The 14,784-nt window shown below is 43.1% G+C and overlaps 1 protein-coding gene across 1 annotated transcript in view; it reads right to left on the bottom strand.

Moving 5' to 3' along the window:
- Window positions 1–14,784, bottom strand: part of syne1a (spectrin repeat containing, nuclear envelope 1a) — a gene marked incomplete at its 5' end in the record, with an annotated part of 110,052 nt that overhangs the window by 1,793 nt on the left and 93,475 nt on the right. Inside the window, 20 exons of the mRNA XM_079180047.1 lie at window positions 1,632–1,690; window positions 2,271–2,360; window positions 2,498–2,761; window positions 2,969–3,097; window positions 3,385–3,591; window positions 4,157–4,368; window positions 4,467–4,593; window positions 4,682–4,815; window positions 5,227–5,295; window positions 5,702–6,020; window positions 6,281–6,472; window positions 6,860–6,997; window positions 7,279–7,461; window positions 8,068–8,218; window positions 8,461–8,648; window positions 9,313–9,475; window positions 12,027–12,193; window positions 12,318–12,476; window positions 12,913–13,068; window positions 14,334–14,459. Of these exons, the coding sequence (XP_079036173.1) occupies window positions 1,632–1,690; window positions 2,271–2,360; window positions 2,498–2,761; window positions 2,969–3,097; window positions 3,385–3,591; window positions 4,157–4,368; window positions 4,467–4,593; window positions 4,682–4,815; window positions 5,227–5,295; window positions 5,702–6,020; window positions 6,281–6,472; window positions 6,860–6,997; window positions 7,279–7,461; window positions 8,068–8,218; window positions 8,461–8,648; window positions 9,313–9,475; window positions 12,027–12,193; window positions 12,318–12,476; window positions 12,913–13,068; window positions 14,334–14,459 (3,233 nt within the window). The remainder of the gene's footprint in view (window positions 1–1,631; window positions 1,691–2,270; window positions 2,361–2,497; window positions 2,762–2,968; window positions 3,098–3,384; window positions 3,592–4,156; window positions 4,369–4,466; window positions 4,594–4,681; window positions 4,816–5,226; window positions 5,296–5,701; window positions 6,021–6,280; window positions 6,473–6,859; window positions 6,998–7,278; window positions 7,462–8,067; window positions 8,219–8,460; window positions 8,649–9,312; window positions 9,476–12,026; window positions 12,194–12,317; window positions 12,477–12,912; window positions 13,069–14,333; window positions 14,460–14,784) is intronic.

Raw genomic sequence — 14,784 nt, 5'->3', positions numbered from 1 at the left:
AACCCATAGAAATGTCCTAGTATAGCATGTCTCACAAGTCATAGTATTTAAAGTAAAACAAATCATTAAAAAGTAATAGTATATGTCATTGTCATAAAAAGTCGTATTATAGAATATCATAAATCTCATAATTGTAAAGGCATTGTGTAGTTTGTCATTAAATGTCATAGTATATAGCATGTCTTAAAAAGTCATACTATTTCACGTCAAAATATTTGTATCAAATTTCATTGAATAATTAATGTAACTTCTTTGTGTAGTATATAGAAAAATAATCTGTGGTTGCAATAAATCTGGCACTTCTGACATTTCAATGCTAAAACAAACGTGTTTGCAAATACTACTTTACCCACGTCTGACAGACGAATGAAGACTCAACAAACACTCAGCAGGAAGGAAAGTAAAAATGCAGCAAACAGAACCAGATTCAACCGTCAGAGAGATTGAGAGAGTCACAGAGTTGAACACAGAGACACACGTGTACAGTAGACCTGCATACACACACAAAACAGGCACAAACACACTAAGAAAACCACAAACACTCGTAGACAGCCGGCTGCGTCTCACTGGGGGGGGGGGGGGGGGACACACTCCCAGTGAGACGAGTGTGTAAGAGTTCAATGCCACGTCTCATTCCAAACAGAGGACGGAGAAATGCCAGATTTCCACAGTTAGAGCCAAGACTCAAAGGAAGTCACAGCATGTTCTTACTAACTCATCCTCGATGAGCCTCTCTCACTCTATGGCCTTCCAATATCATTTAGTCCACCTGGCTGCTGTAAGCATGCATGAGCAACATGTACACATTGTGTGTGTGTGTGTGTGTGTGTGTGTTCATATATGTAGCTCATGGTAACCCCTCCTGCTTTGTTTCCAAAAGCCCCGTTCATGTTAGATAAAGAGTGTTTGCTTCGCATGTAAAGGAGAACACTTATGGCAAGACTTGTTTAGGCTTCACCAGGCCTGTGTGTTGTTGTTTGTGTTTATTTAAAAATCATAGAAAGTTAGACCAGAAATGACAGAGAGTCAGAGGTGGGCGAGTTAAGATGTCTGGAAAGGAAACACAGGAAACAAGGTGGGAGTTAAGGTAGAAGGGAAAAGCAGGAGTTATTGGATCATATCCTCCTTTCAACTATGAAGAGAATAAAACAGGAAGGAAACAAGAAGAAAGAAAAACAGAGCTAAAAGGAACAAGGGCTGAGGGGTCACCGGGATTCAGACAATGACATCTAGTGGAGGAGAGTGCTACAGTCACTCACAGAGGAAAGACAAAAAAGACATTTCATGATGCCATTCAAAAAGCAGCAAAGAGATGCAGTGAAATAAAACATTTAAAGGAGAAAGGGAGCGGCCTGATGTAGGCGATTCCCCACTCGTTTAAGAGCTGATAACATGTTCTCTAGAATAAGGGAGGATCATGGAACGCAGGGTTAAAGCCCAGAAAACAATCAATTAAAGAAGCCAGAAATCTACATGATCTAATAATCTCATGTATATTTTGCAATGAGTAAAACATAGCTTAAATGTGATTAAATGATTTTGTCATGGATTGATTGAATAGAAATCACGTTTCTGGGCATAGCTTTGGTTCCATCATCGTCCCGTGTTTCTAGAGTCCAGGAGAGAGGTACCTGTGGCGCGGGCCGCTCTTAGGGTGTCCTGGGTGGGCCTGACTACTTTTGCCTCGAGGCTGTACCACGCAATGAGCAGGGAGGGGGTAAAAGAAAGAAAAGAATGTTTCAGTCAAGGGCAAATGAAGACAAAGCCTCAGATGAGAGAAAAAACTAATAACATAAAGAGCCATAACATCGCTAGAGAAGGAACCGTTAACAACAAAAGAGCAGCAACATAATCAATGGCGGTGATTGACTTTCAGAACCAAGAAATCTGGCTTCTCTAGACTAAATTAGTTCAAGTCAAACAAAACTAACAGAATTAAATATGCTTCAATCATTAAGTTAAAATAGTTATAACAGGAAAAAAATGTAATTTCTTTCAGACATGAATTCCAAAATGAGCTATTACAGAACAGCTGTATCATGTGAAACGAAAAGCCAGGATTTCTTGTACATTTTTGGCAGATCAACGTGGTGTGGGCAAAACAATGAGGGTTGGGGGAGGGGCAGCAGTACAGCAATTGAAAAAGGGAACACTTTAATATTATCAATAAAAATAAAGGGGGAGTCAAGTGAGAATAAGGAAGTAAGTTGACTGTGATGTTACTTTATGGAGGCTAGCCAGAGGGGGAACATTATGAGGGGAAACATTACCGATCGTTTGCGACTTTGGACAGTCACCTCTGACTCAGGACCAGCTGATCCACAGATTTCTGATTTGCCAACAGGCAACGGTACGCAATCCTGAAAAATAAACCAAAACGACAACAGTCACCCTCATGTTTAGATCTAAAAATAGTCCAAATGGAGAAAAAGCTTTTGTAATTTCAACATAGAGCGACACCCTCGTTCATTCGCTCTATATTCAGCGTCTGTCTGACCTGCCGTGTGTCCGTGGTCTCCAGTCTCCTCTCCAGCTCCTGAAGGTCTGAGCTGACCTCCCTGAGGAGCAGTCTCAGCCTGTTCAGGATCACGTGCACCTTCTCCCGGGCCTCCAGACACTCGCTGCCCTGAGCCTGGATCTGCTCCGAGGCCTTCGACTGCAGCAGCAGTGTCGGAGGTTTGGTGTTGACCAGCAGCTGAGCCGACAGCTCCTGAAGAGACGATACCTTCTGCTGCGAGTCCAGCAGCTCACGCTTGATTTTCTGCAGGAGAAAAAAAAGAGACCGAGGAGTCAGCAATGTGGACAATATTTGCCTCTTTGGCTTTCATGTTTATCTGCTTAGTTATTTCTATATTTTTAAACATATCTTTCTGTAATTTGTTTTTATGATTATTAGTATCTGTCATCAGACATTGTATTAATGCTACTGTTTAATGGTGAGTCTGCTGCTCGTATCGGAAAGACATACCGTCAGTGTTTTGTGATGAGCTCGTAAGGTTTCGCGGTCCAGTTTGGGGGGGAAAGGCACCACCTCGTTCCTCCTGCGGTCGATGTTCTCCAGCCACAGCAGCAGACCGTGGCTCATCTCATGGAACTCCTGAAACGGCACAGTTGATATTAGCTATGTGTTTTGGCCTTGTTATGACATAAAGTCAAAGTATAGTATAAGAAGTCATAGTGCAGCATGTCATATAGAGCAATTAAAAAGTCAGGATGAAATGTAATAAAACATCTCATAATATAAAAACTATATAAAACAATTTCTTTGCAAAATTCTATATAGAGATGGCTGAAAGTTATAAAAAGGTTTATTTGTATTAATATGTACAAATGAAGGTGCAACATAAAATTAGAGGAGGGTGTTTTTTTTTTCTTTTTCCGTACCTGGCACTGCATCAGCGCCCGCTGTAGCTCTTCCCTCCAGTCCTCCAGGGAGGTACCGAGCCGGTCCCAGCGTGTGTTCATCTCTTTCAGCCTGTCCCTCAACTCCCACGCCTCCTCAGAGTCAGGCTCTGATTGGAGGAACTCGGCACTGCTCAGATTGATGGACAAGACCTCTGACTTGTGGGCATCCACCGCTTTCAGCAGCTCCTGAGGGCCCGAGTCAAAAGGGGAAAGTAATCAAAACAGCATCTACATGTGGTAGATTATTTATAATGACACTGAACCATGAACCGTGGCCAGACTGACTGGCTACAAGATAGAGTATGCTGAGAAAAGATGAGGTGCCAACAGACATGCAGCAAGATTAGGCTGAGTGTGATCTTCCGTCATTAGGGTTCAGAGGGATGTGTCATAGAATGGTGATATGTTGCCGATGCTTTACAGCAGCGCAGCGACAGCAGGACTAGGTATTAAGGAGTGAGTGTGTGTGTGTGTGTGTGCGTTTGTAAGAGTGAGAAAAGATAATTGTCAGCACCCTGCACGTGAAATAGGACATTATGAACAAGGCCAGTGGGGGCAAATTACTGCAGACAAACTGTATTTCATGTACAGTTCCTAAAAGTATATTGTTCAGGGACTGACTCAGATAAAAGCAAAACTGATGGTTCCAATTTCCAAATGCAACCAAAAGGAGTTCATAACAGCTTCCAAGAAATCTGATTATTCTGCTGCATTGAGATTTTGGCCTACAAATGAATCCACATTTTTGTACCTTGAGCTTCTTGATTCTCTGCTGGATGGTGTGTATGTCGGTGCTGAGATCGAGTCCTCTCAGCTGGTTGAGTTCAGCCTCAGACTGACCCAACCAGCCCTGCATGGTCTGCAGATCTGAGATCAGTTGCTGCCACTGCTGCAGGTTCTGCTTGTGCTTGTGCTTCTCACTCAGAGTCTGAGCCTGGATCAGCTCCCAGCGCTCGATCACACCTGAAGGGAAACGGATCACATAAACTTAACATGGCTCACACAGTATTTATGGGAAGGTGTAATCTATCATTAAATGTGTTTGTTTGTATGTAACCGACCTGCACTTTGAGTGTCTGTGCTGGTGGGGTTGGTGAGTCCTGGCATGTCATCCTCGTCTTCAGTCAGCTCTCCCTCTGCTCTCTTCACGGCGTCTATACTGCCCCGACACTCTCCCATCAGACGCATCTGGAGGGATGATGTCAATGATATACGTTTTGACTTGAAATAAAACTTATTACAATCCCATGTGCATGTCGCAATGTGCCGGACTCACGTAGCCCATGTATGTGGAGTCGATGTCGGGGCTGGAGCTGTTGACGGTGGACTCTCTCTGCTGGAGGTGGTATCGACCGGCATCCAAAGCCTGATCCAGCTGTCTGAGACTGGCCTCCAGCTGGCCCGGCTCACCTGCACAAAGACCACAACAAGTTCAAGAAAAGTAGGAGGACTGATGACTTCTTTATTAGCATGCTGTTGGTGTGGAGACGGGTTCTGTGATGGCATGCATTAGTCTGAAAAGCAAAATAACAGAAAACAACACAGAAGTCAGGTTTTTTTATCATATTAATAACGATATTAGCTGTGAAATGAAAGACCAAAAAACACACACGCACAAGTAAAAAAGCAATGGCTGAGATTAGCATTTAGTGATCTGGACTTCGGCATGCAATAAGGTCATCTTTGCACTTTTAATATGCCAAGGTTTCTCTGGATGATGGGACATGCAGTCTGAATGAGTTTTAGTCGATGTTTATGGCGTGCTCTCATATGTCATGCTGAGGCATTCCTTATCAGAACCAGGGGGCTGCTGTTTCCTACCGGAGGACGATTTCAAAGTGTTCTCGGTCAGTTTTATATAGGCCTCTGGGCTCTCTGGGATAACTACATCTGGGAAGAGAGACATACAACATACGCTACTTACAATGTGGGCATGGATTTATAAAGATTTGTTCATGAGTCGGCACTGATCTGGATGTTCAGCTCAGAACTCTCGTTTAAAAAGATGCGCCGTTGAGAGTAACTGATGCCAGATCTATAGAAATGACTGGACCTCATTTGAAGACTTTTTGGTTGAGATTTCCAGCTCCACAGCTTCCACAGCAACATGTTAACACATTACAATACTGGAAACACACGTTTGTATAATAATTTATTGCTTTATGATTTATAATTTTTTTGTGACCCACTGAATGTCTTAAATTCGTGAGGAAACAATGATTATTTCAATACATTCATATTTGATTCAAACTGCTTTATCAGCATTCGTACATATACTCCATTTGATTTCACCAACCTGACAGCACTGTGACAGCCGTCCTCAGATACTCATCTTCCTCCTCTTGCCCTCGGCCTCTTTCCCCGGGGCCTCGTCCTCCAGGGCTGTCCAGACCTCTGCTCAGGTCGTAGTCGTGGTCCCACTCCAACGGGATTGAGTCCACGCTGGCCGGGGTGTCCCGTCCCGAGCGTTCTGCCCGGATGAGGGCGGTCGTAGCCGAGGCTGGACGGCTGGACGTCCGGGGCAGAGAGGAGTCGCCCCACTGCAGCTCAGAGAGCTCGCCGCCTTCCTCCATGTCCAGCTCTCGGTCCGAACCATCGAGCTCGTCGTCTACCAGCTGGGAGACACGCAAATATTAGTAGAAGAAGGAAAGCGAGATGGTGGGAGGCCCAGAAAAATGCAAACATTAGAGAAAACGCAAAAGCTTATGGAGTGAACACTACTTCAGCAGAAAAAATCTGATTCTCTTGCCTCTTTGCAAGAATCAAACATTTAACCTCTTATTAACTTACCAGAGGAATATTGTTTTATTGTGGGATGACATTAAAGCACTTCTGCATGCTACCTGATGTGTGTCGTCTGTTTATCTTTACTCACAGGCAGTCGTGTGAGTTTCTTGTAGTATCTGTCGACTCGTCCAAAAACCTCCTGACAGTATCTCTGCAGCTCCTCCAGCTCTTCCTCGATGACGGCTGCGTCCAGAGGTTCGCTCTTCTCAATCAGAGCTTCGCCCTGTCTGAACACCAGGTCGATCTTCCCCGTGTTCAGATAGATCTCCTGCTGGAAAGCCTGAGAAGCACACACACATAGCAGAGGTCAGAGAACGGCATCTAACAATAATGCTGATTATCTCACACTGGTATGAGTATTTAGTTAGTTATGTACACAATTAAATGTTTACATTTCAGAAAGTTACCATCACAATTTAGCCAATCTAAAATTAAAGCCTCAAAACAAAGATTTCATAGCAAAATAATTAATAATGAACTGCAGAGCAATATGGTTACTGTATACTGTACAAAACAAGACATATATTAATAAATACCCTGTTTATTGTACTTTCTATTCTACTGGTTCTTCATTTTAAACGATGATAAATACACTGTTCTTGCAGCGGTTGTGTTATGTATCATGTTGGCTTGTTGTGTCATCTAACAAGCAATGCTTCTGTCTTACCTTGAGTTGTTTTATCTTGGCCTGGACGTCACACTCAGAGAAGTGCTCTATGTTGGTCAGCTGGAGGTCCATCTCAGTCAGCCACACCAGGATAATGTCTCGTGCCGTCTCAAACTCCTCCCTCTGGCTGATGAAGTGCTGAATAAACACAGAGAGACAAACAAACAAATATGCTTCATTGCTGCTCTTTATCTTTTTAACTAAACAAAAATGTAAGTGAGTACAGGAAGTAAGGGAGTGGCTTCAAGTACGAGGATATTATTGGATATGGACATCGTTCATTGATGCAGCATGTGGCCAGATGGAAAAATAGAAGAGTTTATCAGAGCTAATGGGGAGCTGTGATATTAGAACCAAAGTTGCATAACTAACTCTTGCAAACGTCAGCCATCGAGCCAACAATGTAAAACAAATGTTACCTTGAGTCTGCGTAGGATGGCGGCCACCCTCCTCTGCAGGTTATCCCATCGCCTGTTCCCATCGTGTACCATCTCCCTGAGGCGGCAGGACGAGTCAGTGCGGTTCTCCCGGGCCAGGCGACGGTACTGCTTGTTGATGAGCTCCAGCTGGGTCAGGCACTCCTGCACCTGACGCTGGAAGGCCTGCAACAACAACAAAAAAGACACACACATATCCAAACACACACAAATTAAAGCTCTGAATAGGACACACGTATTGGGAAACACACGCAATATTACATTTTTCTCAAAGCTTTTTTATGTGCATGCACAAAGAACACAAACAATAAACTACAGATGGCCCCAAAATCTGTAAACATGTTTTTTGTTTTGCAGTGAGAAGGAAAATGCAAAAAAACAAACACAAACAAATATAATATATAAACAAAAAAAACGTCCATTAAATATTGAAGCTCAAAATCCTCAAAATGACCCATGAATCCAATCAGGCACAAACAGTGCAGATCCAACTGGTGGCAGCAGGAATGTGCTCAGAGACAGACTGCAGCAGCTGAGCAGACCAGAGCAAACGAGTTTGAGCAACATGACACTCTTCTCTCTTTTTTTCTATGATCTATTGCTCACGTGGAGAAATGTAAATGTCTGACATTTAAAAAACATGAAAGCACGCACGTATAAAAAAAAAAACACAACATTTAAAACAAGCTACCAATTCAGCTTGCATACATGCAAACACTGTGCAACTGTCATTCACAAGACATTCTGACAACGAAAGTGAAATAGACAAACCTCAAACTTTTTGAGCTCTTCTTTAGCGACAGTGTACAGGACTCCAGAGGAGTTAGGCAGGGCTGCTGTTCTTTCTGAGGTCTTCAGCCAATCTTCAAATCTGGAGTAATCATCCAGAAACCTCTGCCACAACCTCCACGTTTCCTCAATCCTGCACAGATAAAATTGCAGAGTAAGGTCAAATTTCTTAAATACAAGTAGCATCAAGTTGGTATCAAGTGCTTTTTCATATATTCTCATACATCTAAAATACTGAATAGCCCATTCACAACATAGTTCTACATATAAACATCTCAACTCATTTGAAAACTCTTAAACCAGACAAAAGATGTCCCCAGTGCATGCATATGAATGCAGATACATAAAAGCTGAATGTATCAAAGAGGCACTGACTTGAGCCTCCTCTCCATGGACATGGCACAGATGTTCCTCCAGCGTCTGTCCAGCCCTCTGGTGGCCTGCTGGATGGAGTCACACTCCGTCTCTGTGGAGCAGGCGTCGCAGTCGTGGAGCAGGACTTCACACAGGTTCAACACTGACGCCACTCCGGTGCTGTGTTTCTCTATGTCCCTCTGCAGCTCCTGCAAGTCAGTCAGAACAATAACATATGTTTGCAGTACTTAAAAGGCTGCATATGTAGCTTTCAGCATTTCTCTAAATGCTGTTAAATGTTGCGTGATGTTTCCTGACCCTACATCGTGGTTTTGCTCCACATGTGTCTTTTATGCCATAAATTAGTTCAGCAATAGTGTCCAAAATGAACACAGTCAGCCTGCTTTAAGTACAGTAAATGTCTAAGTTTGCTAACTCTGCAGCTCTGGAGAGGAAGGAGGTCAGTGGGGTCTCAGTGTCCAGTTCACCTTTAGAGCTGCATCTTGGCAGCGGGAAGGATACCGATACTGACCGAAAGCGAGCTTGAAACAAACAGCCGAAGATGTACGCACGAGTCACGCTGTGATTTCCTCCTGTGATTCAGTGCCACTCATTTTCCACCAACGCAGTTTGAGTCATAATGTCCCTGCTGTTGTTTACTTTTTTCAGAAAAGTACACGTGTGCTTGTTTGTGTCTGTGAAGCTGCTTGCACATCAGAGTGTGCATATGTCTTGTAGTATGGGTGCAAGACATGATGTCATTTCCTTAATCAAACATTTTGTAACTCAAACAGAGAATGTGCTGGTTCATTTTTCATTCCTTAAAGGCATCAATAAACTCTTCTGCTTGGGAATGTGTGTGGTCCCACTTGCCTGCTGCTGGTTGAGTTTCCTCTGAATCTCCTGGTCGTCAGAGTTGTCGTAGACGATGGGTCTGGACAGCTCTGTCTCGATGTGAGCCAGCCATGAACGCAGGCTGCTCATGTTTTTATCCAACTGCTGCACCGCCACGAGGGTCTCCCTCAACTTCTTCACCCTGGTAGACGGACAGATTCAGAGAGCGAGTCAGCGTCAATAGATGGTACAACTGTAAACACGCCATGTAATAAGGGAGGACTTGCTCAACAACAAACCATAAAACATGCTGTAAATATATAACTGGAAAATCACTGATTGCAGCATTAAAAAAAACGGAATATCAGAAGAAATATTGGTTTTAACGGCATGGAAAGGTTTTTAAAATGCAAGTAGTATCAAATAAAACCTTTTATTTCTGAGAAATATGAAACCAAAAATAATGTAGAACAGGAAAAATGTTCACCAGAGAAACTTACTGAACACATATTTGGATCTGGTTGTGAAGTATTTCTGATCTGCACAGATAATTAAGTTGGAAGTGATGAATCCTTACTTGACCCTACATAACAACTGGGAACCATTTCTTATGTAGGTGTTGATGAGAGTGAAGGCGTTGGCCATTTAATATTACATTAACTAACCAAAGACCCTGATCTGGTAACAATAGACACACTCAGCAGGTCTACTCTACTATCACTGCAGCTCTAATGTGATGTGGCATGAAGTGCTGCATGGTATCAGCTGCACACCACATTCACAACATTCCTAAACCTGCTTTAAGGCTTCTCACAATATGCTGTAGGAGACAGCAGTTGGACTGTTTACATTATAGGATGATTTATTGCATAGCATCACACATCATCTACTGCACACACTAGTCCTTGGTCAAATACAAACTGCAAATAATTTGACTGGGTCAGGTTTATTTCGATGCCAATCAAACAGTGATTCTACACTCCTGCTATTGTCTGAACTCTCTGGAACTCATTGTACTGTCCGGTGTAGTAACCGCCACTCTATGCCTCCACTAAACCATGAGGCTAAAACAAAATAAATAAAATAAACATTATAGAAAGAAGGCGTAGCTCTATGCGGAGCAGAAACACACTTAAAACATTCCTATCTGGATGCTGCTATGCCAGAAACACAGACTTGTTTAAACAACATTTAAGAAAATACTTTTACAAACTAGTTAAACCAGCACTCTTCATAAATAATGCTCGAAAAGATGATTCTACAAAGCAGGAGTTGGATAATAACAGAGAACATAATCTATTTTAAGAGAATGAGAAAAAATAAGCTTTGCATGAGGAAAGCACATGGAGCTCTTTCAAGACTCTTGTCGTGTGCAATGCAGTCTTCAAAAAACAGTTTCAACATAAATTCTCAAAGTTTGTCCTGCCTGTTGACATCGCAGTCACAATCCGGCAGATCCTCACTCGGGCATCCTGCCATATTATCCGTCCCTAAATCCAAAACCATGGGGGGGTGTGGAACTCCCAAAGACAACGTTGATGTCAGGAAGCGTAATGGTGTTGATCCAAACACTCTTCTCTTTTGTCTGTGTGCTCCACATGGAACTTACTCTAAACTCTGTGCAGAAGGGGGAGGGCAAGCAGGTAGTGGTGGGCTGGCACAACTGTGACTACTCAACTGTTGCTCTCCCAAGGTTAAAAAAAGAAAACCCCAACAGTCGTGTGTGTGTGTGTGTGTGTGTGTGTGTGCCGGAGAGTGACAAGTGCTGCTGTTTCTAAAAACAGACTTACAGTCAGAGGCATGTGCCACAGAGCTGGCCTGTGTCTGAGTATCATACACCGAATACACACAAATGGGATGAACAGAAGCAAAGGCTGGAGGCTCCATGCATGTGAGCAAACCTCAACGGATAGTTCACATGAAGAAGAAAAGAGTTCCTGTAAACCGTATCCGCTGGAGAATAATAGATCCTTGTTTCTTCATAAAATAAAACCTCCAGAAGATATCAATACATTGATCCACAGGGGAAAAAAGTCTAAAGAAAACCCTACATTGTAAAGTATTCTGTCCTGTTGTTTTTAAGTAAAGGACTTCTATAAGAGACAAAGAGAGCACAGCTGCCTGCATGAGGTCAGACACTGTGCTTCCCTTTCTTCGTTCATCCACTACAGTCCCAGAGGATAACAGCCGGAAGACTGCTGGGGGAGGGCAGCTGGGGTGGTTAGAGTCTGGTAAGTGGAGGCGTCCAAAGTGCCAAAAAAGGTTGATAAAGACAGAAGTAAAGAGTTGGGATGAGGAATGTGACCTCTCTCTGCTTGGTTTGCAGCTTCACTAAGTGGAAACCCCACTGACACCAGCAAGGAACTCAGGAAATGCCTCAGCAGCATTGTGGGAAAATGAATTCTTCCACCATGTGTCACAAACCGAGGTCAAGGCAGACCTTCACTGATAAAAAAAAAATCTTCTCCAGTGGGTGGAGTGATGCAGCAGAGGACCAGAAGTGTGAAGAGTAAGCCTTGTGACAAAGTTACCTTTCTCTTTTCGTCCGAATAATTATACTGTGAGGACTCTGTATATATTTATTTCATTTATCAGACCACAAGCTACAGCCAAACGTGATGGTGTGTACATAAACTTGACCACAAAGACCACGAGTAGTGTGAACCATATTTCTGAAGCACTTCAGGAGGCAATACAAAAGAATATTTGACTTCATTTCTCGTAAGTCTTTTTGGAGTTTCCTCATTACCCACCTGGCAGCGATGAGGTCCAGCAGGTGTTGCCAGCGCTCGCTGACTTTGCTGAGTTTGTGTTGGATCTCGGCCGCCTTGCTGTCTTGGCTGGAGCTGGCCAGGCGTGCGCCCATTATCTGCAGCTGCTGCTTGTTCTCCAGAGCTACACTGATCTCTTCCTGGTAGTCCTGGTAGAGAGACATCAAGGAGGTTAATAAATAAATAAAATAAATAAATGTCTTTGTGAATAGATGTGTAGTGTTTCGTTCATTTACACGTTTCAGGTTCGTTTGTTTTGTTGCGTTAAATCACCTTGCGGAGCTTTTCGATCATCTCTTCAATGCTGATGTCTCCATTCTGAGAGACCTTGCTCTCCATCTGTGTGAGCCACTCACACAGCTCCTTGTTTTTCTCATTGAACACTGCCCACTCATTCAGCTTCTCGCTCACCTGCTGCCTGCGCAGGGAAAGCTGAAAGACGTGGAAGGGGAACATTGGAAAAAGAGTCAAAATTTGAAACATATGGGACACTTTGGTGGTTGAGAAAGATTGAGGTAAAGAACAGAATTGGTGGAAGATAAACTCAAATACTCAAGCATCAACGAGAATATGCCCAGTCCTGGTAATTATTCTAAACCTATTCTAAACACACAGCTCACAATAACAGTAAGAAGTGGAAAGTTAGCCACTGCTGAACTCTTACTCTGACAAAATGTACCACAGCTGTAAGCACTGTTGCTAAAGGCACAAGTTAAATCCACAATGTGAAGAAGACATGGCAGGTTGTAACACAAATTAGTCTGAGATTACACAGAGAAAGCTCTAAAATAAAACATCAACAGCCTTTCAAAACTCCCAAGAATGCTTTTTTTTAAAAATCATGGTCATGTGTACTGTGTGAATCTACCTGGTGGCAGACCTCCCCCCACTGGCGCTGTAGCAGCTGGAGGCGTTCCTGTAGGACTGTGATGTCATCTGCACTGACCACGCCCTCCAAGGAGTCCCTCAGCAGGAACAAGGAAGTGAGGTCATCGGTCCAGCCCGCCACACTGCTCTCCAACTCCTGCAACCACATGACGTGAAAATAAATGATTTACAAAAACACAGAGAGGTGACCCATAACCCATAAAATGTGAAGATGCACTCAGACCAGCCTGCTAACCAACAGCCAAAGTCCAAAGCAAGAAAACCCACAGAACAGAACGACTGAAGCTCAACTGCAGCTGCTGCACCCTCATAAATAGTGATGAGGAGAAGCAAAACAGTAAACCGACAGTAAATATCACAGCAAACAAAATACACAATTTCTTCTAAATGCAATGCTTTAGATTGTCTGAAAAAGAAAAAGATAAAAGAAAAAATAAGAGTAACATTCACATATTAATACAAAACAGCTCCATCCAAGCTTAAAGGCTAGATAAGGTAACAGACGCATCAAACCTGGTATCGCCTCCTCGTCCGTCATTGTGACGGTTTTGCGGCGGTGTAATCATTTGCTGACCTGGAGAACGTCTCCATTATGCAATACGCACAAAAGGAAGCACACACACATCCAAGAATATACCCCCACTGCAAGCAGGGATGCTCTCTCACTCTCATGCGCGCGCACCCTCTCTGTCCTTCTCTCTCTCTCTCTCTCTATCTCCCCCCCTCTTTTCCCTCAGCTGATGCTGACTATGTGCAGCTATTCTCAGAGCCCTCCTCCTCCTTCTCCCTCAGGAGCTCAGGACATGTCATGCATGAAACATGACAGCATACACTGTGGTTAACAACAAACTGCAAATTATTATAATGAGAATTTTCACATAAAAATGTAAGGATTGCTGTGGGAACAATAAGACGTCCACGTTTGCTCATTCCAGCAGAATCCTGGCATTATTTTAGCATCATTGGAGACATAATAATAATAATAATAATAATTCTTTACCCAAGACAGGCTAGTTTTTGAAAAATGTATATGTTAAACAGATCAGGAGCAAGACAACAAAAATCAAGTATCGTTCATTAAAATGTGATAAAGATTCAAAAGGAAAATACACAACATCTATTACCAACAGTCTGACAACAGGATAAGCAAGGTCACACAGTGACAGCAGCGGGTAGATAGATGCATGTTGTTTTTTTTGCTTCTGGCCTGTCTGTTTATCTGTTTGTCCCCATAGCCAGATTAAAGGGTAAAGGGAGGACACGTCTGTGGCTGTTTGTGGGCGTGTGAATGTGTGAAAGACGGAGAGAGAGAGAGAGTTTCCCCGTGTATTTTGCACAGATGCAAAAAATAAACCAGGAAGAAAACACAATTTAAATATGTGTGTATTAGGTTCTTCTCACCTTGCATCTGATTTGCTCTAAGTGCAGCTCCTCATGGTGGTCAGGCAGTGGCCCAGACAGCTTCCTCTTGAAGGCCCTCAGCTTCTCCAGTGACGCATTAATGCCCTTCTCACATCGCTCCCAGTTCTATACACACACACACACAAACACACACACAGAAAGAATAAGAGCAGAAAACACACACGCGCGCAGATTGCAGGGCTTCTTGTTCTCGGGAAAGTTGTCATAAATTCTTCCTGCAGCTGCAGAATACATCATAAACTGACACGCACACACACATCAACGCAAGGTTTAAGTCAGGCCACATCAACAATCATTTACAGCTCACTGAGCCCTGAACCTTCTAAGCAACCCCATGAAAACAGTGATACAGCAAAAATCCAAGAGCCAAAGAAGAGAATTAACACAGCTTCATAAAGGTTCTGCTCCAATGGGTGCGGATTAAAGCTAT

The sequence above is a fragment of the Pholis gunnellus genome (genome assembly GCF_910591455.1).
Source record: "Pholis gunnellus genome assembly, chromosome: 19".
NCBI classification, from domain to species: domain Eukaryota; kingdom Metazoa; phylum Chordata; class Actinopteri; order Perciformes; family Pholidae; genus Pholis; species Pholis gunnellus.
Note: the sequence above shows the minus strand (reverse complement) of the source record. Positions and strands in the feature narration are given on the sequence as shown.